Here is a 21,505-nt window from a genome sequence, read left to right as displayed (position 1 = left end):
CCATTCCCATAACTAACCACATAGTAAGGACTACTGAAGTATTCCAGAAGTAACAGAAAGACAGATATGAAGCATTAGCATTAGAGTATCATCAGCTAAACTACTAGCTTTAAGAGTTGAGATGGTAAGCTGACAGTTCAAATAGCACAGTAAAATATTCCAATTTCTTTAAACACAAGGATTCAGTTTCTCACTGGACTCTAGAGAAGGCAAACATCTGAAGTGAAGACAGTTGACCTGTCCTACAGACAATAAGTAAGAGTCAGAGAAGTGCAGCATGCATTTGCCTACTCTAGGTTTACATGTAGAAGTGGATGCAATGTCCATATCTTTCCCTGAAGGACTGACAAACCTCCAGTATTCAACTGTAAATATCAGAGGTACAGTAACTATAAGTATATGAAAGTTAACTGAACCATTTCGCAATCAAAATGACGTACTGGATATACTACTTCTTTGGTGTGCTCTCTGGTCTCTCTGAAAGCAAACTGCACTAATAATCCCATGGCAGCAGGAAGTTCTCCTTCCATGATGAGCCTGGATCCAGGCCTGCTAACATGTGCTGTGTGGAACAGTTGGCGAGGTGTTTGCCCATATGTTTTTATCATTGTTTCAAGGGCTCTTCTCTGAACAGGATCCTCAACAGCAGAAACATCCATCCCAAAGTAAGTCTGCAGAGGAAAAAAAGTGGGGAGAGGCAAGAATGAACTTTTCCAATTTGTCATGGGAAAAGACTTCTAAACATACACATACTAAATTTACAGTTGTACCCATCAGCTCCTTGGCTAGGACAGAAGCTATCCCACAGAAGTTGTACTGAGAAAGGAATCACTGAGGACATTATTTTCATCACTTCTCATTGAAGTAACTAAAGCCTTGAGATCTGAGTTGATCCTGCGTGTATTCCATTATTAATTTCAGTCAAAGGTTTTCTTAATAGATCTTTACTAATCTGTCTGAAAACAGAAGGGTTGCCGATGATAAACAACATCATAAAATGGGAAGTAGGAAGCTCCGTATTTCAGGAAAGTGAAAGTTTTCTTTGACTGTTCTTCCTTCAAAATTGACTGTCTCTACATGTGTGCCACACTCTTCTCATCAGTCACACTGACAATGCCTTCACTTTGAAGAAAAATGGATGTATTCACACGAACTTAGTTCGTTGCAGGTAATTTAAGTTGAAGGTAGTAACTAAATCAATACTTAAGCTCAAAAAAAGAAAGGTAAAGAAGGCATTTGGATGGCTGCTTGAAAAGAAAAAAGCCGCTGCGCTACTGAAAATGACTGCTATTAGCTGCTCTGACAACTACAGAACTCATGCTGAACAGTGGAAGCACATCCATCTGAAATTTAAAAGAAGGGCTGCTAGCTGAGCAAGCCTTGCAATACTACGGATAGAAGTTTCAAAAAAATTTAAAGAAATTCACTGAGATTTCAGTGTTACAGTAAGTCAGTAATAACACTCTGGAAGCTTTTACATCAATGAAAACTTATTTGACTTACCCAAAATTAAATTCAATGGTAAAGAAACATGCTTACTAGAAACAAGACAAGATACATATAAATAGAAGAATATAAATACTGACCATGGACAAACTAAGCTACTTTCGTCTTATCAAAACCTGCAGTAGAGTTCACCTAAATTTAAGGCTTCTTCTGATGACAAAGAAGCAGATACAAACACCAAGTTTGTATGCCATTGCAAACAACTAACCAGGAAGTGCAAACTCCATAACTGATCACCGCCTATACTTTCTTCTAGACCAAAAAAAAAAATTCATACACATCAGATGATGGAATCTTATCAGTTCTGCACCAAAATTCTTAAAGCCTTTTCTTATTCTTCAACATCTCATAAGCAAAGGAGTTGGACGTTTTCCAAGCAAGTCAGTAACTTAACGGGGGAAGGTTCAGTCTAAGTACAATGAATAAACATGAAGCCTGACAAAAATACTTACTGCGGGATGAAAGACATTAATAGCCTGAACAGATGCCTTGCCCTTTTGTTTATAACCAAACACTAAGTCTATCCAGTGACAGATTGTCTGGGAAACATGGTCAGATTCCAAAGCTTGACGGTGAATCAAGATGAACAGACGAGGATCATTACGAGCCCAAGGCGGAAGATTGACATGGTTAACTCTGTCACCATTTTGACGTACTCCAAAATCAAAACCTAGAAGCACAGGAATAAGTGTTCCAACACCTTAGGTTAGTGACTTCATAAAAATCTTAGGTTTTATGAAAACTAAAAATTAAGCACTGTTATTGCCCATCAGCAAAGCAGTGCCTTTAGCAAATCCCTTCACACACATAAATGGAGAATGAGATAAATAGGAAATGCTCCTTTGCATCTAGGACAGAATTTATGAGCTATTCCTTAAGTCTTATGCAGCTTCTGTAGCATATCCTACATATTCACACCAGCTTTATTTATTTATTTATACATCTGTGGCATAGCACATTCAACTGTGAGATATAAGTGTTCTCAATTTTGAACTAGTCCCAACCCCATGGCTATTTGAAGTATATAATTTTGGTATCCTCTTAGTATACCTTCTCTGTTAACTAGAAAGTCTGGAAGGTAGAAAAACTCTGGGATGAGCTCCTTTACATCAGTCATTGATTCATATGAAGAGAGGCGCCAGGTTGTGTTGGTAGAATGAAAAGTTCTGTCTGGAATGTCAAAACTTTGATCTAGTAAAAAAAAAAAACAACAACAGAATTTGTTGCATTTTTGACAAAAATCAGTTGCACATCAGCAGCTTCAAAAGTCAACTGTTCTCTAGTTAGCAGAGAACATTTTGAATTCTATCCTGATTTCTGTGTGTTAAACATGGACTAGAAGTTAAATACAGCTCACCTTTTTATTCTAAACATCTACCAAGGAATAAAGAAGTAAGATGTACAATTTTGGTGCCTGGCTTGATAATTTCAGAATGGGTCTATTTATTGTGTAAGTACACCCAATTTAATTTTTACTAAACTCAGGTAGTTGGAATTGATAACATGCAGTTTTCCTGGGTTGTTAGGACAAAACCCAGACATGAAAGCTAAGTGAAAGCGAAAGGTAATCCTACCTTGATAGGCTAAAAACATTTTAGTGAAAGGTGGCAGCCGAACTAGGAAATGAAGCACAGTTCCACTGTTAGAATAATGAGATCCATAGTGGTACGGTTGTACAGGGGGCATTGGATCATCCTCCCGTGCTCCTTTACGATACTCTTCTTCCAAATACTAGGAAAGTTGGAGGAAAATATACCACAGACTTAGATCTTCAACAACTTGTGCTTGATAATAAAGGCAATTGCTGAGATCTCCTATAGAGTGTTTCAATACTTCAGCTCCTCAGAAACTACAAATATGTCCAAGACTATCACTTTTTTTATTGAAGAATTCCATCCTTAGCACCTGGTACAACGTACACTTTTCTAAAGTAACCAGTCTTTTTTTTTTTTTTATCACCTACCATTCAAGTAGCATCCTACCAATTGTTCTGAATGTACATTCAAAATAATAGTCACCTCTCAAAAGAGAAAAACATTCTAAACTATATTTTCAGGCATTTAACTGGACTGTTAACTTGTACCAAACAAATCAGGCAGTTTGGTGCTTTATAGAAGCCATGAAAATGCCACACTAGTACTAGAAAGGTAAAGGACAATCCTATTCCCTGCATTCCAGTAACAACAATAAATGTTTGCCTAAGATTTTTTAGGAATAACACAAACTTAGAAGAATAATACATTTAGAAAGTGACAATAGAGATAAGTTGGAAGGTCCAGCAGCAAATGCTTTCCAGCTTTAATGTTATTTTCTAAAGCCTTTAAAAATGCTCTAAAGAGCAAAAAGCCAAGAGCACAACAGTTACAGCAGTGCACGTTAAGTCAGTATACTGGAGGGAAAACAACTTTTCAGTTACCCAAAAAATTAGTCACAAGTTTCATTGAAATCACATCAATAGAACAGCAATAGATTATATATTTAAAGATCCCTGAAGATATGTTCAGACGTAAGAGCATACCAACTCAACCTCCAGTATCACACGGAAAGATTAAATTGATTTATGATTTCAGTAACAGGAACACTCTCAGATTCCAAATGTCATAAAACAATTCTAAGAATATAACATACTGGAAACGAGACTTTCATCAACTGGAAACACTGGATTTGTGTCCCATCACCACCATCCTCCACTCCCCCACCATTGATACATATAAAAAAAATAAAGTCTTCATATAATAACTTATACACAGAACAGCAAAGAACAGTTATCTGAATTACCTTGTAAGTATCCACATACCGATCCTCTTTTTCTTTAGACTGCACAGCTATTGGTTTGACCAGATTTCTGTAACAGAAGTAGTACCAATACCTTGTCATTTTTATAAAGATCTTGATTCAGACCATTTAATAATGCATTAAGAATAAGGCCTTTAATGTCACAAGAAGGATGAGCAAAACTTAACAGCTTTTTACAAAAGAATTCAGAAAATAAAATGGCCACTTTCAGTTAATACTAAAGGCAAACTCAGACCTATAGGCACACTAACAGGCAAGTAAGTGCACTCAAAGTGCCCCTGTAAAATCAAAAGCATCATTTAAAATTAAATATTTTGTGCAGTGTTAAAATCAGCTTAACAGAAACTTACGGTGGGACAACTCACATGGATCTACTTAGTTAAGGCAATATGATTTGCAACTGGCCACATTTTTTCATAGTTTTTATTTTTCTAAACGGCAAATGGCATGGCAATCTTCACTCACAAACTTAAACATAGGCTTTATTTAAATAATAGACTATCAGTATCACATTATGACAGTAGCAAAGTGCTGTCCCTAACAAGCTATGAATACACACACCCATAACATCAGATATTTCATTTAAATATCCTAGGTGAAACAGCTACCTAGCGTAAAAAACTCAAGTTGTTATGGGCCTTATTTCTGAACAGTTGTGCTCATGTATGTGCACAGTTTAGTAAAGTGGAATTAAATAGCTGTACCAATTAGTTGAAGTGTTTGGAAATAACCAGTTCCAAACATCTCATATTACCTATATACCGATGGGTCATTTAGGTCCAGTGTCTCATTTATGTAGTCAGAAAGTATAAAGGGAAATACTGGATATTGCATGAGATCATTGAAGGAACGGCCCGCATGTTTGTTTAAATGAGTCAGGTATTCAAAGTTAGTAATCTGTCCCGTGCACCACAGGTGGGTCAAAGCAGTGATATTTCCATATTCCAAAAGGTTAGGCAAATTGTTAGTTAAGATGTTGTGGTACACATCATTACGGACCTAAAAGAAAATAGCAGAGATTTAATCATACAGTTTAAAAATCTTCAAAATAAAAAGACTTAGTAACTTTGTCTCACTTAAAAATTTCCAGAGCTATGTTGTAATGGATGGATGACCAGTATGACTAAAATTCTTTCATACCTTAGTACAGAGATGTGTTTTACACCATGATTTTGTCAGACTGTCTAGAAGCCCAGCTGAACAAAGGCTTCTTTCCAGACATTCAGCAGAATTTATTACTAGTCCATGCAACAGCCCACTTTAAAAACTAACACATTAGTGTATGTTACAAAGATACGGCAAAGTGCTTTGATATACTGCACAGTACTGCCACGTCACCTTTGTATTATCAAAAGCCAAGAGTAAAGTTCTGCCATTCGTCAGAAATATTTCCACAGCATTGTCTCGTAGCTGCCACCAACGCTTATGGACTTCCTTGATTTCCTCATAGGTCCAAGAAAATGATGCTGGTTCAGTTTCTCCATGAAAACTCTAAGGAACATGCAATTGAAAACGTTACTCTATACATCAGGTTTTCCAAACAGGAAACTATTTTAGTTGGAACAGTTTATAACCATATAGCACATCTTCAGTGAAACAGATGATTGTGCTGTGATGCTTTAAGACACTGTGACTTTATTCATAGGTATTTCCCACATTCTTCTCTCCCCAGGGCAGAACATCATGCGTACTCCTCAGCCCCATCAGTACCACACCCAACACTCCAGCACAAGAAAGCTTTCATTGATACTTAAACTGAAATACTGGCTAACAAGAAAAAGCAAAGCTTAGCTATATATCCTAATTCTGCTGGTTCTGCAAAGGACAAAACAGGAAAATAGCTAATAACATATTAAACCACTAGGCTGTGTGACATGTGCACAGTGGAGCTTCGTGACTTTCGGCAGCATAACTCACAGCTTGATTATTTTCATCAGAAGGATTAAGTCAGTTCCAATTTGCTGCATAAAAGCCTTTTCTTGAAGAGGATAAGGAAGGTGATTTAGAACACCCTACATAATGAAAAATTCAAATAGCAGAGGTGCTGTAAAGCACGGCACAATTTATACATTTAGGAATTTCTGTACTTCCTAGTGCTCTTGCTTCAGCAAGTTGTTTTTCAGGTGCAGGCCAGCACAAGCTCCATGCAGCTCTGCTAATGAACTCAGAGTAACAGACAGAAGGAACCAAAGACTCCCAGCATCACCCTCTTCTCATTTCCTTCCCAATCTTAAGGAAGATGGATTTCTGATCCCACAGCAGGCTGCAACAGGAATACAAACGAAATACTTTCATTCACCTTTCCTGTAGATCTAACTCTAGCACTCCAGGTAATGTCAGTGACAGCAGATGAAAGCAATTTACAATGCAGCTTAGAAAAATAGAGACTGGACAACATGATCTAATACTTACAGAATTTTCAATTGTGTCTGATGCGTTGTCCTCAACAAAATACATGCCACATTTTCCTGCAGGGAGAACCAGTTGCCAAAATGACACTACTCTTTGTACACCGCACCTTCATTTTAATATAAACATTCTGTGTTTAGGTATTAAGAGAAATAAGAATAGTATCTGAAGAAGCAGTAATTGATAAACATAGAATTCAATATTCCATAACCTTTGGAAAACATTCTGCAACTTTGAAAATAACTACAGTGCAAACAGTATTCAAAATGCCGTAGCTGATCTATAGGATACGTTATCCATGAGAAGTCAAGAAACCAATTATATACTGCTCTTCCTAACATATTCATTACAAGGATTTTCTTCAGAGTAAAGCTAGCTTTACATATACTGCAAAATTTTAGACAAAACAGAATATTTATGAGAACTGAAAATGGAATTTACCTAGCAGCAGCTCACCAGCAGTCTCTCTAGAAGGTGCTACACTGATACATCTTCGATTAACTCTGAAATAATTCAGATGTTAGTTACTTCCAGCATGTACTTAGAACTAACAGCCTTAAAAGGTACAGTTGAAAACAGATCTCAACACCACGACTGTAAAGTTCTAATTCCAAGGAGACAAAGAAATTAGAACACTGACGTTCTGGACTACATACAAATGTATTTGTATTTAATTTATTGCATTGTATGTTCTCTTCAGTCATTTTAGGCAGAATTAGTGCCTGTAATACATGGTAAATTAACTTAATGCTTACTAGCTAAATAGTGTTTTATAACACAGTCCTAAAGCAGGGAAGATGAAAGACCATTTTACTGATGGAAAGACCTACAGATCTAGTTGTAATACCTGCACTGGATAAAAAGTAACAAAAAAAAAATCCCACCGGGTTGTCCCACAGAAGACCCATACCCACATCACACCACGTGGTATTTCCTTTTACAGATTTTCAAACTCATGGAGATAAACTATTTTAAGAATCAGAAAACATGCATGTTGGTAGCTCTGCTACTTGGCAAGTATAGCAAGAAAACTCACTATGTTCTGACTTTGTCTCTTACTTCACTCAGTTTCTTAACGTTCACACTAACAGTGAGGACAAGCTTTGTTGGCATTAGAGAAGGTGGAAAAGGAAGGCAGATCTTAAAAACTTACCTTATATGTTCACTTGCAGCTTTATCCTTTACAGTTGAAGAGTGAGAAGAATGTGTTTTATCTTCAAATAGGTACGATAAGGGAGTTTTTATTATGCCTATTAAAAAAACAAGGAGCAATAAAGCACAAGCATTCACTGTTACTGAGATCCTTTGTTGCAATATATTATAATTACCTTCCTGCTTCTGCCTGTCTGGAAGAAGGTATTTATTTGGAATAGTTAGGTAGCACCTCTGCAAGCGCCTCCTCTCTCTGTTTGGGCCCTCTGTTGGATCCAGTTGCCAAGAAGTTGGGTAATAGACTGGGTCATACCAGAGTGCTCTGGAAAAATCAAAGTAGGTTATAGTGTTATTCACTCAGGTTCTGTTTAAAAGGTAGAGATGCAGTAGTTACACAGCACTGGGCGGCTTTTTCTGCAAAATAATTAAAAAGGCAATTACGTTGTTTATTCTCATGAGCTACCCCCACTGACTCACCATTTATGAACAATTACTGTAAGACTGCTCTTTAAGTTACAAATTCTGATGAAGTCAGCAATGTGTCTGAGTGTTTTGAAAACTCAGCTATTGCAAACATATTAGTTCAACACTGGCAAAAGTATCACTGTTTAGTTTCATGTCAAAGCTCAACATCAGATTAGCACATTAGCAAGCACAGTAGCTGAATGTTAGCCTGAATGATATTAACAAAAAGTACTGTGTTATTCCATCGCTATCATGCAAGATGTTAAATCTCCACAGAGTTCTTCATTTGCACGGCAAAATGTTATCTGACAAAAAAACAAAACTATCTCAGTAACAGAAATACTACTTGGCTTACCTGCTCTAAAAAATTAAGAAAATAAATCAGAAGTATTTCACAGGTCTTTAACCATCAAATGATTAACAGATTAGTCATTCTAATTTTATGTAATCTACATTTCAGTCATCTAAGTAGAATGAAGTGCACATCAGGCATTAAGTGTTTCCCCTCCTCTCCACTTACCGATCATGCGTGAGCTGCTGAACAAGCTCCTGCCAATGTCTGCTGGCACTCAGCTCTGCTTTATACATCCCCCTGATGTGCTGGATAACTTTCTTTCTTTCGATTCCTTGTGAGAGAGATACAGCCTGCGTGATGTCTCCAGCTATTTTGGAAATATCTTTAGATTTTGTATCCAGGCGTTGAAAAAGACTGAGGAAAAAAAGAATCATGCTTTAACATGTCGAATCACCTTGAAAATGGAAGCAAAAACTCTTACAAAATGCAGTCAGTGTTGTTAAGTTCAAAAATCCCACACGTTTATAACAATGACACGGGTAACCTCGATGGAACCTGCTAAGCATGCAGCATTCCAAGTGAGTTTTCACAGTTCTTTTAAGAAAGCACTTACTTTTGTCGGTTATTTGCCATTGTTTTCTCCCATGCAGCTTTGTTCACACCTTCTTCCAACTCATACTTCTTCTGATCCTGAACAGAAATTTTATGTTATTTCTCCCATGTCAGAAATAATTAAGCAGAAGCCAAAAGATATTCCAGTTTAAAAGGAAGACTGTCAGAAAACTGTTGACCTGATACCTTGCCAGCATTTAAAACCACATCTTCATTTCAATTAATGTCACTGTAATACGTTTAGAAGTAATCTTATATTTTGCAAAGAGCCAGAAAAATTCATTTTTTCCAGACCAGTTGATACTAGAAGATTACTGCAAGCTCATATTTTTGCTTTAAGTAATATACTTAACCAGGGAGCAGTAACACATGAGATTGCTGCGAAGTGTTGAGCATGCATAAAAATTATTCAGAACTCAAAGAGAATCCCAGTAAAAAAAAAACAACCATAAGCCATCGTCAAAGCAAACCAAACTCTCTTCATTAGAGCTCAATTCCCATATAATAAACAGTTGTCTTCAGTAAATCTGCTTTACTTCAGAAGGTTGTTTGTTCACAAACCTCTTTCAAAGCTTTCATTACATCTGGCTTTGGTCTTGGGCTCAGAGGAATACATTTATAGCCACAACATTTTAATGTATTCACAAAGTCTCCCGCTGCCGTTTGTTCTTCTTTGGTCAGATCATCAATGTGGTTGCACATTAACTCATATAGATATAGTACTAATTTAGGTCCATGCTAAAAGACAAAAAGAAGGAAGGCGGGAAGAAAAGAGACATGGTCATTCTCAATTCTATAACACATACAGCACTGAACTTCTTGCTACCTCTAATCTTATTTTCCCTTTCCCAGTCAGCCAGGACTTCTACTTTTTCTGTGATTAAAGAAAATGACTGCTTTGATGTCCAAAGACAAACTTAAGGAACTAGAAAGAACATGCTGAATGTAATCCTCTACGTTTTTGAGCTTCTCCCAGCAACTTGTGGCTTTTTAAATGGCTTACGGAAAAGACAACATTCTTGTGCAAATACTCCGATCCTCTAGGTGCATTGATCATACTTCAACAAGTATGTCTCAGAAGTTCCTAGTTTTACCTTGCTTGATTAACAAATCAGAACAGACAAATAAGGAAGTTAAGCACATACAGGCAATAAATGCTCTCCACATGACATTTCCAAAGAAGTCGCTGCTAGCATATCAGCTCTTTTACTATCGTACATATGATCAGAAATATTTAAGTGTCATAGGTTCATTCTCTCCTTAGTGTATCGTGTACTGATATTATTTCCTTCTTGCAGAAGATCCCAAACAGCAATGTTCCTATTCCATAACAGGTCATGACTAAGAAATGCTTTCTCACAAGCTTGTAGTACACAAACAGACACAGAGTAAAAATCAAAAATGTGTTTTTTTTCTTCCTTTTCAATCCCAGAAATGGAGAAGTCATTCAGGTATTTGAGTTCTAAAAACATAGAACACACAATTTCACTTAGAGAATTAAGACTAAGTAAGGAAAAATAGAGTACTGCTTTAATTGATGATCAATTTACTCAAGATATGATAGCAATCAGTTCTAACAAGTTTCAGAAAGTCCGCAGTTAGAGTTCAGGGCAAGCATAACGCCTTCATTAAATTTCCTTCAAACATCTTCCAGTTCCTCCTGTTAAAACTAGTACTACCTTTTGGTTCTATATGACAAAGATGTGCTACATAGTCACAACAACCAGAAAGAATCCCATCTTTGTCCATTACAAAGCTGTACCCTCAGGATAACAGAGTAACTGCAGATACGCATGAAGGCTAAAATAGCACTGAAGAACTCCAGGCACAAGCCCTGCCCTCGTTGACTGTACAATTTAAACCAGAAATTTGAATCCAAGCTCTATAGACTTCTCTAATACCCTAAAGCTTACTTGCAAAGTTGGGCTAAGACAGTCACACAGAATCTCTTGATCGTTCACTTCACGGACCATCTCCAAAGCCTGCTTTCTTTCTTGCAGTGGCCTTGCTGGAGACAAGATGTGCACAAGAAGTCTTCCAAGTTGTGTACGGAAAGTGTCTTTACATGACAAGAGGATTCTCTTCCACTGCTGCTTGGGGGTGCTTGTTCTGCTAGTGCCCTAGGGTAAAGGGACATTTCTTTTTAGACTTCAGAGAGTGATAAGGCTTCCTTTTATAAGATTTATTTACATTGCAAAAAGAAACTTAGAGTTAAAATGATCCAAGTAAAAAAGCAATAAGGATTTCTCTACCAAAATAATGTGTTTTATTTACTGTTTTATTGTACATTTGAAAGCGTTTTACTAAAAATGAAACAAAGGTTTCCTTTTTCTAACAAGATGAGCATTTTCCCTTGATAGGCTAACGACAGGAATGCAGTTCTTTGCCAAACTGAGTACTCAGAGAGAATGTGCAACAATTCAAGAAGTAGATATCAGAACAGGAGGTTTAAATATTAAAGGGTTTGTTTTGATATGCAGCTCATCCGCAATGGATTTTCTCAAAAGATTAGAAGCCAGGCATTTGATTGAAGTGCTAGGGCTCAAACAGACATGCAGGCTTTGAGCAATACTACAGGTAAGGCATGATGGGAAGATAACTGACCTAACAAACTAGATTTTCCAGAGCTAGAAAGAAAATTAGATTGTGCTAATTTTTATAGAGATGACTTAAGAGAAATGCAGACACAAGAAGCAATAAGTTAATTTTTCCCAGTATAACATTTCAAATTACCTAAGTGAAATATAATTACCTTGGACAGGTTGACAGGCTAACAACTCTATGCTAGAAAACAAAATTCTGCAACAACTGAAAAAAGGTTCCACTTCCTGATACACTCAAAATCATCAACTGTTAAATATATTATTAAATATAATAAATATATATTATATTTTTTTCTTTTTATGCATCCGTGGATGTACAGCAAACCTCCTTTTATAGGGTCCAACAACAGACCAATAGGGGAAAAACAAATCTATTCATCCTTTGTGTGCATTATAGAAACTGAATTTTGCTAGATGTTGTGACTGAATCTGAACAGATACATTTAGTATTTCACCACTAAAGAATAACTAGGAAGCTGAACAGGTTTTAATAATACCACAGCTGAACTGAGAGAGGCAGCAAGAAAAACATCTCTGGATAGAAAGCTTTAGGTATAAGAAAATCCTAACAAGTGAACCTTATGAAATATGCTTTCATGTGGAAAACACATAATTAGTTACTTACAGGGGACAGTCTCACTCCTTCCACTAACAGTTTGAACATTTCTTTCAGAAAAGGATTTGTTCTGTTAGGCAGCTCTTGCTGGATCTCTTCTTCAGGAACTTCCAGCTGGGATGCTGCAAGCCTGCTTTGACTTGCCGTTTCTGTTATACCCAGTATGTCAAAGCACTCTTCAGTAGATGCTTAAAATTTAACAGACAAATTGATCAGTACCATCTCAGCCAAGCTAATCCTACATTCCTTTAGCTGGCATCAAATCAAACACGGCCTTTACCACCATACTTACAACACAACATTATTTTAAATATCAACATGTACTCCTTACTTCAATTCTCTCACAAACCAGTTCATTCAGCATTTACTACTGCTAATCACGGAGCAATTCAATTCTTTGAATGCTCTTGTTTCTGTGGAATTGGAATTAACTCCCAAAGTCAAGTCTTGCTAACAAATGTCGGCATACCATAGCAGCACACAAACTGGTGCATTTTAAAAGAGAATGCAAAAATTCCCTTTTGCATTTTTGCTTTTTGACTTCAGCTCATAATTCAAGCAGCTTGGACAGATTGATGTAGAACTACAATAGCTTATTTAATTTATTCAGATACCCAGATTCAACTGTCAGTAATATAATACAGCGAGACAAACTTCTGAGAGACTGATTGATTATAGTTAACTCCATTAAGCCAATATCAATAGCATTGCTTTCCTTTCAAACTCTCTGAAATCAAGTACCCATTTGTCACAGAGCACTAATCTGGCACTGTCAAAACAAATGTACAGAAAATCCTACCTAAATAAATGAGTCTGTTTACAGCAAGGACAGTTAGCCTCTGTAACCTTTGTACAAACTCAGCCTCAGTGGCTTGGATAGGATTTTCTTGACTCATTCTTCGTTGCATCATCATATGAAACTCCTCACTTGCAACTGAACGCATTTTCATCAGCAGAGCATCAGATTGAGCAGGTGAAAATTTTCTGGAACCTTCAAGTAAAGAAATGTTAAGAAGCATCCCACTAAAAACACACCAAGTTAATCACTCAGTTACTGTCTTCATCAAATGATGCAAAAATCTTTGGATGAAATCAAACACTTGAAATACATTAATGTTAAATGGAGTAAGTGTCATTTGCATGCTTGCTTCTTTCAAGATCTCATATTTGAAAATAAATACATGAAGAAATGGCACCATAAAATAAGTTAGTGTCAAGATGAAATTTACTGAGCAACCTAGGTATTTTTGTGCAGAGCAGATTTTAAGGCACTTTTATTCCTTTTTTGTTGTGCAATTATGATAAACGATTCCAGAGTTTTTCCATGTGTTTATTTTTACTATCAGAAGACAGTCTTATCAATGCAAATGAGGAGTCACTTATAATTACAGCATATAAACAAACATTTGGTATCATATCCATTGCCACCAACGTTAATACAGTTAAAAATAGTTGTGTGTCATCAAAATATCATTGGAGGAAAAACATCTTGAACTGCCAAGGCTTGACTGCATTTGATTCTTTCAGGAAAATGTTACAGTCCTGGTTCTAACTCTACTTATAACATTATATTATCTTTAGTGCCTTACTAGATTCAATAGCAAAAATATTTTCACTATTCTTAGTAGGCTGAAAGGCCTTGAAAGCTAATCATATCAAGAAAGAAGTTCCACAGTAAATAAGGAAAAATATACATTTTCTTTAAACAACTGAAATACATATCAGGTTTTAAATAATACATCCTACCAAGTCTTAAAGACAGCTTCATTTACACACAGTTTCCGGTCAGAACATTCCAAAAGCTTTATGGAATTCACAAGCCATTATATACACAGGCAGTGTTATTCTTGAATTGCACAAATGTTTTACAGAAAGTGCCTTGGTGGAATCGAGCACTCTCATGTTCCCAATTAAATTTACAATGCACGGTATTACTTCAGGATTATCACCTATTTAAAGCTGTGTAATAGTGCAACACCAACACTGTATGTACACTGCTGTTAGAAGAACTTTATTTTGGTATTTCGTTGTGAAGTTAAGTATAAAACTACTACAAATTATTTGAAAAATGTTTTCACTAAGCAACTCATGAATTGGGATTCTCTTCAAAGGAAGGCAGCATCTGGATTTAGAGACTTGAGTGAGGAAAAAAGTTGACTGAAGTGTCAATTCCGTATCCCATTCTCCCCTTGTAATACAAAAACAAGCTCAAAATAGGTACAGGCTTTTCTGTTCCAAAATATATATTGATAAATAAAGCCAATAAATCAATATATATTTTAGAACAAGATTCACTTGTTCTATTATCAAAATTAGAGTTCAAAATAGACATTTCACTAGTAATAAACAAAGGCAAGAGTACAAATATAGACTTCTGCTGCTCACCAGCAATGCCTTTACGCTTTTGAAACATTGCACGATGTGCTGCAGATAGTGATGGGGCCACACCAGCCTGCTCCTGAGCATCTCTGTTTGCTGTAGTTCTTATTAATTCAATAGCTGCTTGAAGAACTCTTAACTGCAGAGCAACTGCCATATCTATAGGAAGAAACACACTTAGGATGTGTGACAGATTCTTACTTCACAAGTATTCAAGAATTTTCATCAGATATTTGTACAAATAAGTAAAAGAACACTAAGTGTGAGAACTAAAATCCTTGATTTTGAGGAAGCCATATAGAAAACCAGCTCACTATTACACAAAGGCACATAAGTGAGTACTCACAGAAAAGTTGTTGAATTACGGAATAAGCTAAAAACAACTTCACAGAATGTTTCTATTCAAACATCCTGTGTGAACTCAGAGCCATTGTTCCTTCAGATTATCAGTACAGGCTTCCAAGGAAGAGTACTACTTTGAGAAAAAAGGTGATCTCATAAGTAGAAAACTCCCCCTTCTCGCTCACATGGAATACTACACCAGCTGGCTGGGAATAGATTTACTTCTCCAGTCCTGTGACCCCCAGCCATAAGTAAATATCTTACTTTGCATCCTTGTATTTTTACTGTTTTGAAGATGACCCAGCAGCACAATGAGGTCTTCAATAACACGAAAATACTGTGAACCTGAAGAGCTGCAGGCATGAATTGCAACTGCTACCAGGAGCTGTTGTATATCACATGCGAGTAGCTTGTAGTCGTTTAGGGGAATGCTGCAAAGAAAGTTGTAGTTAGCAGAAACATTACAATGCCAGCAGACCGTAAGCTGTAATGAGACCTATTACTATTTTCCCTGCTACTTCTGCCAGCCATATCTAATATTATATTATGTTTGATATAAAAACATTGCTGCTGAAAGCTAGGAAAGTGTAATCAAAGAGCTTAACTTTCACAAATTGGATACCTGAAAAATCTATGTGACAGTAAAATTAGGATCGTAAAAAGTTCCATCAGAAAAAAACAATGACTTTTATTATCAGATTTATAAGTTTAAGAACAGTTCTGAAATCTAAATTTCTCAAATAGTATCTCGAGGAATTCAGGATAATCTCTCATTCTATAAACATCCTGAATTTAAACTACCAGATTAAAAAGAAAATCTACTTAGTTCTTCAGTGTATCAAGAAATAAACATGCAAGACACCCCACTTCTCCTTCCTTCATTGTACAACCTTCCTTAAAGAAGTACAGAATGTTCATAAATGAAGTAATTTAAATTACTTGACATCTCAAATGCTAAATCACAGGCAGCACAGGAGAGATTCTTTGTGCACTTTAAACATTTGCCACAGATATGGCAGAATGCTACCAATTCCTGCACCTTTATCTTACTTTTCAAGTTTTACTAGGAGAAGCATCCAGAACACACAATGAATCCTGCATTTCAAAAGGTCTCTTCACTTGAAAATTTAAGGCATTCAAAGGATATTTTTTAAACAGTGTATTCTATTGTTTAAACCAAACATCTAAACATTAGCTTTGATTTGGAAATACAGTTAGAAGCTGTAAATCATAAATACAGTATTTTATATGTGGTCTCTGAACATTTTATGAAGTATGAAGAACACAATATGCTTTAGTTTCTGCTACTCTTAACATTGTGTCTGTGCTATCTTATAGCAACGGATAAAATACTCACTTGGTTTCCAGTCCATTGAGAGCAGCCAGAGTATTACACAGCACATACAGCAAACCATTATCAAGCAGCAGGTCTGCAACTTTTGAGCAGGAATTTATAATTTGTAGTAGGAGACAGAAGCAGTTATGCAGCAGAACATTATCATATAAGGAGTTCTCTATAAGACCCAGAACAGGAATGACACACCATTTTTGAAAAAGTCCAACGTTCTTGACATCTTCCAGATCAAATCTATTAAAATAAAGAAGTTATTCCAATGTCTTAAAATAGCAGTATAGAATACACAGTACTTTTAAATGCTACAATATCAGTCTATAATAGCATTTTGGCAAATGTGTAGATGGCAAATTCTTACATTACAGTAACTACCACTGAAATAAGAGTAAAATAAAACATTTGGAGAAGCTGTAAGGAAATGAAGTACCTAAAAACAAATCTGGTACTTCAGCTATCTATCAATGGTCTGCAGTAAAGATTCCATGAAAACAGGTGGTGTTTTTTTTTTTAAAATCTGTAAACACAAATGACTTATTACTGTATTTATCTTTATTACTGGAAATAAGTATAAATACAACTAGCACAGACAATGCCAAGAAACCAAACAAAGCCTGACTTCACTTAAGTCACGCTGACCTAGCAGTCTGATATCTTATAACCTTTATTGGTGAGGCTTAGATCACATTTGGCAACTTCTAACTTACTAACTGAAGAACTTAAAAGCAGAGCTTCAGGCCTTGCATTAACAAACTGGATTATTCTAAGGTTATCATCCCATCACATATATTTATGTGCAATCCTAAAAGAGTGTGAGTCCTAAGAATTAACTTTCCAGCCCCATAATGAGTCCTGAGAAAATAACAGTTCTCTGCTTTGGGACTAGTTAAGCAGCCAGATCTAGTCTTGCAATTATACAGGAATATTTGTACTGAGTGAAGATCAGGCTAACATGCAGAAGTTACTGGTTACAAATACTTCAAGGAAGGCAACCGGGAATGAGCTTTTTTCCAAGATTTATGTGCTGTTGACTATGCTTAGATGCATATTCTCCCTGCACAATCATTAACATTGTCAAACTAATTCTAAAATACACCACTTGCTTAGAAAGTTAGTTGTCTGCTTGAAGCATCTCTCTGTTCCTGCCAGTATGGGGAGTTTCTTTGGTTCAAGTAAATGGCACATCTGTGGGATATGCCCTATAGGAAATGGGGATTTACAATCAGGACCAACCAGGAGAACAAGCAGCAGCAAGCTTTTTCCTCAATTACTTAACAAAATCCAGTAGCAACAGTCTAGTAGAGATGAAAAAGAAGTTAAGCTGACTACAGTAAATTGAAAGTGTGAAGGGCTCTGATATCCTCATAAATCCTGAGAGTTTAGAACATCCCAGCTGATAGCACCATCAGATGAAGTTGCTAATCAGCAGCTTAAGGATCATACAATAGTCACAGAATCACAGAATGGCCAGGGTTGGAAGGGACCTCAAGGATAATGAATCTCCAACCCACTTGCCACATGCAGGGCCACCAATCTCCCCATTTAATACTAGATCAGGCTGCCCAGGGCCCCATCCAATTTGGCCTTGAACACGTCCAGGGACAGGGCATCCACAACCTCTCTGGGCAAAGTACTAAAGTCTTAAGTACTTTAAAACACTTAAAAATATGCTAAAGCAACAACACAACATTTGAAGTTTTTAAATGACTTTTTTAAGGAAGGAAGAAAAACAAGAATCAGAAACCTATCACATTCTTGCTTTCAGCAAGAAAGTGCAGTTTTTAGTTCAAATATTAAGTTACAAGATGTAAAAACCAAGTGTTACTTACTCTTCATCCAGGCCAACTGAACGGCCAAAGAGCATTTCCAAAAAGCACTCTACAACTTCCTGAGTTCCCTGGTGAAGGTAGAGCTGGTTGGCAAGCAAGGAGAAGCCACGATTCTTTAGGAATTTTTCCTTCTGCTCCCTCCTTGCTCTGTTGAAATATGCATCCAACAACTGAAAATAAATACATAATTGTGATGTAAGACTCCAATACTTACAAACTCTCATGAAAGCTTAGTTTTTATCTGTAATTTAAACCATTTATTTCAAAGTTTAAAAAAAATTGTGATTTCAACTATACTCTAAACTGCGCTTATTTCACACAACAGTTGAATTTATCTTTTTAATATGAAGACTACTTCTGTTTTTTTAGTCAGATTCAAGGGAAATCGAGTCACATTCATAACAAGCACAGAATCACAGAGTGGTTTGGGTTGGAAGGGACCTTTAAAGATCACCTAGTTCCAACCCACCCACCATAGGCAGGCAGAGACACTTTCTACTAGTTCAGGTTGCTCAAAGCCTCTTCTACTCTGACTGAACATTTTGAATGGTAAGGCATCCAAATCTTCTGTGGGCAGCCCCATCATAAAAGGATTTCTTCCTTATACATGGAAACTGAATGCATCAGTTGATTTAGATTTAGAATTGTTGTATTTGTTAATCCCTCCACCTTGGTGTGTAAACCATTGGGCTCAGCACAAAGATCATATTAATCTCTTAAAGATTCCTTAAGTCTTGGTGTTTTGGGTTTTTTGTTTTGTTTTGTTGGTCTTTTGGTCTGTTTTTGTTTCTATAATCTGTGAGAGTAGAAACAGATCTTAAAACTGAGAAGCAAGCCTACAAAAATGAAGGCTTTTTCATGTTTCTGATGCTAACTAAGCCAGTAGACAATTTCACATTTTCTATTGGCCTACTTTAATGACGCCTTGTTGTATGAGAGGAGATGGGTGGTTCACAAGAACTATAAGATAATCAGGTTGGATAAGCTTGTCCATCACATCTTCTAGCATGACATCTGGTAATATTAGGAGAACTCCACGCAAGAGGTCATACAATCCACAACAGATAAGCACAAGACAGTCTTCTGTATACCTGAAGACAAAAAAATATGTTTTACCACAGTTCATTGCCAACAATAGGAAACATTACAAGCATGTAATTGCTAGTTACTGCTGAGATTGAGGGGGTGGAGTAGAGGAGATTTGACAAACACGTCCCCAGTGAATCCCTCTCTTTATAATATTTACTTTTGATTTTGGGTAACAAAAGAGTAAGGTGATCAGAAATACTACTATGAGTTATCTGAGGAGATAGCAGAACAAGTCCCTGCTCCTACTATCCATACTATCATTAACTCCCCACTGAAAATATAAATTTGAGAATTAAAAATTAAACAATTCTGTAGACTACCAAGAGCTTAATGAATTGGTTTATTACAGCCATTGAAAATATTTCCTTACTCTTGCAGATTTCTATTTAATATTGTAGGACAGTAGCCAAGACAAATAAATGGCTAAATAAAGCCTTCCCCAATACAGTGAGCTATCGTTTATTTATTATGTTTTTATCTGCTTACCTCTCATCAGAGCTTTCATATGTTTTTCGGGGATTCTCATTTGCTGAGGAAAAAGCAAGATTCTCCCACTCCTCAGGAAGTGCATTCTTGTCAGCAAAGCTTGGCCAGCGAGCAATGGCTGAGGATCCTCCGTGAACAGAAAATGCTAAGCCCAACCCTGCAAAAGTACTCTGACTCTTCTGAAGGGAAGGTAATCCTTTCAGATTGTCTGGACGACGCAGCAACAGCTGAGGTGCAGCATCACCTTTACATTTCAGGTCTGCATCTGCTTCTTTACTCTCACATGTGTTTTCAGATAGCTCTTCTTTTGGAATGTCTTCAAACATTTCAGCAGATGTTAACTCTGCATCACAAACTGTTTTTGCAGACTCGCAACTGCTAAGAAAATCTTCCTGTACCCTTTTGATGGTTTCAGAATGTCCTTCAAGAACAACTCTACCCTCGAGATCAGCGTAATCATACTTGCCAATATTCTGCAGGTCATCAATGCTCCTCTGTGATCTTTCCATTAGTCTTCTTCTATGTACATGAGGTGATGAAGTAGGAGATGCTGGTAAGCTTTTGCAAAGCCTTTTAGGTACTTGAGAACTTATCTTCTGCTGTACACTAATCTCAGAAGTATCTCCTAGAGAAATAAGGATATCTTTAGCATTGCTTTTGCCCTGTTAAGCTTTTTCTTTACTGTTTTATTTGCATGTGGAATGTAACACTGATGCTCAAACTAATCCTATGCAGCAAAACTGATTCCACACCTGGCATAGATCAGATTCTGCCAAACAATCAAGTAGAGATATCAGATTATTGTGCAGCCATACATTTGGCAAGTCATGGTCAAGTCAGGACAATGCATGAGTTCATTTGGAAAACCTGTTCGGCAATTCATGTTCTTAGATTTACCTTCTGATCTTCCTAACTAATCTTCAGAAGGAATTTATTCAGAATTACTGCAGATGGGAAGCTGCAGCTGTAAAGACCAACTTTTAATTCAGGTAGATCGTGACAGGACAAGAGGGAATAGACTTAAACTGAAAGGGGGAGGTTTAGGTTAGATGTTAGGAAGAAATTCATCTCTGAGACAGTGGTCAGGCTGCCCAGACAAGCTGTGGATGCTCCATCCCTGGAAACATTCAAGGCCAGGCTTGATGGGTTACTGGGCTGTCTGATATAATGGCTGGCAACTCCACCCACAGCAAGGGGGCTGAAACTGGTTGACTCTTAAGATCCCTTCCAACCCAAGCCATTCTATGAAGATATTTATGGAAACCATCTAATTCAATATCTCTGTTCAAAGCAAAATCAAAGAGCAGGCTGCTCTTCCCTTTAAGAGGTCTAGGTTTAATCTACCAACATGTTTCAGTGGGCATTGGCAAGCTGCTCACCAATGAGTTTAACTTTTTTACACTAAGGCATGACATGTACTTTAGATTTGTAACAAATTACTGCATATTCTATTCAACAGTTTGCTTTTTAGGGACACATTTCAGCCTGAAGCAGTCCTAATTTAGAGCTCATTACAGATATTTCCCTTACCATTTTTATGAGGGATAACAATCTGCTAGAGGAAGTTCTCTTAGT

At 36.7% G+C, this 21,505-nt stretch overlaps 1 protein-coding gene across 1 annotated transcript in view; it reads right to left on the bottom strand.

Annotated features, from left to right (window-relative positions):
* Nucleotides 1-21,505, bottom strand: part of LYST (lysosomal trafficking regulator) — a 75,976-nt gene that overhangs the window by 8,797 nt on the left and 45,674 nt on the right. The window contains 23 exon segments of the mRNA XM_019612808.2: nucleotides 441-671; nucleotides 1,959-2,176; nucleotides 2,557-2,697; nucleotides 3,081-3,237; nucleotides 4,285-4,351; nucleotides 5,057-5,301; nucleotides 5,641-5,793; nucleotides 6,715-6,770; nucleotides 7,153-7,214; nucleotides 7,865-7,961; nucleotides 8,040-8,185; nucleotides 8,849-9,037; nucleotides 9,237-9,313; nucleotides 9,797-9,973; nucleotides 11,149-11,355; nucleotides 12,464-12,642; nucleotides 13,254-13,445; nucleotides 14,840-14,992; nucleotides 15,440-15,606; nucleotides 16,533-16,763; nucleotides 18,356-18,525; nucleotides 19,269-19,446; nucleotides 19,931-20,555. Of these exon segments, the coding sequence (XP_019468353.1) occupies nucleotides 441-671; nucleotides 1,959-2,176; nucleotides 2,557-2,697; nucleotides 3,081-3,237; nucleotides 4,285-4,351; nucleotides 5,057-5,301; nucleotides 5,641-5,793; nucleotides 6,715-6,770; nucleotides 7,153-7,214; nucleotides 7,865-7,961; nucleotides 8,040-8,185; nucleotides 8,849-9,037; nucleotides 9,237-9,313; nucleotides 9,797-9,973; nucleotides 11,149-11,355; nucleotides 12,464-12,642; nucleotides 13,254-13,445; nucleotides 14,840-14,992; nucleotides 15,440-15,606; nucleotides 16,533-16,763; nucleotides 18,356-18,525; nucleotides 19,269-19,446; nucleotides 19,931-20,555 (4,118 nt within the window).

This window comes from Meleagris gallopavo, chromosome 2 (genome assembly GCF_000146605.3).
Source record: "Meleagris gallopavo isolate NT-WF06-2002-E0010 breed Aviagen turkey brand Nicholas breeding stock chromosome 2, Turkey_5.1, whole genome shotgun sequence".
Lineage (NCBI taxonomy): Eukaryota > Metazoa > Chordata > Aves > Galliformes > Phasianidae > Meleagris > Meleagris gallopavo.
Note: the sequence above shows the minus strand (reverse complement) of the source record. Positions and strands in the feature narration are given on the sequence as shown.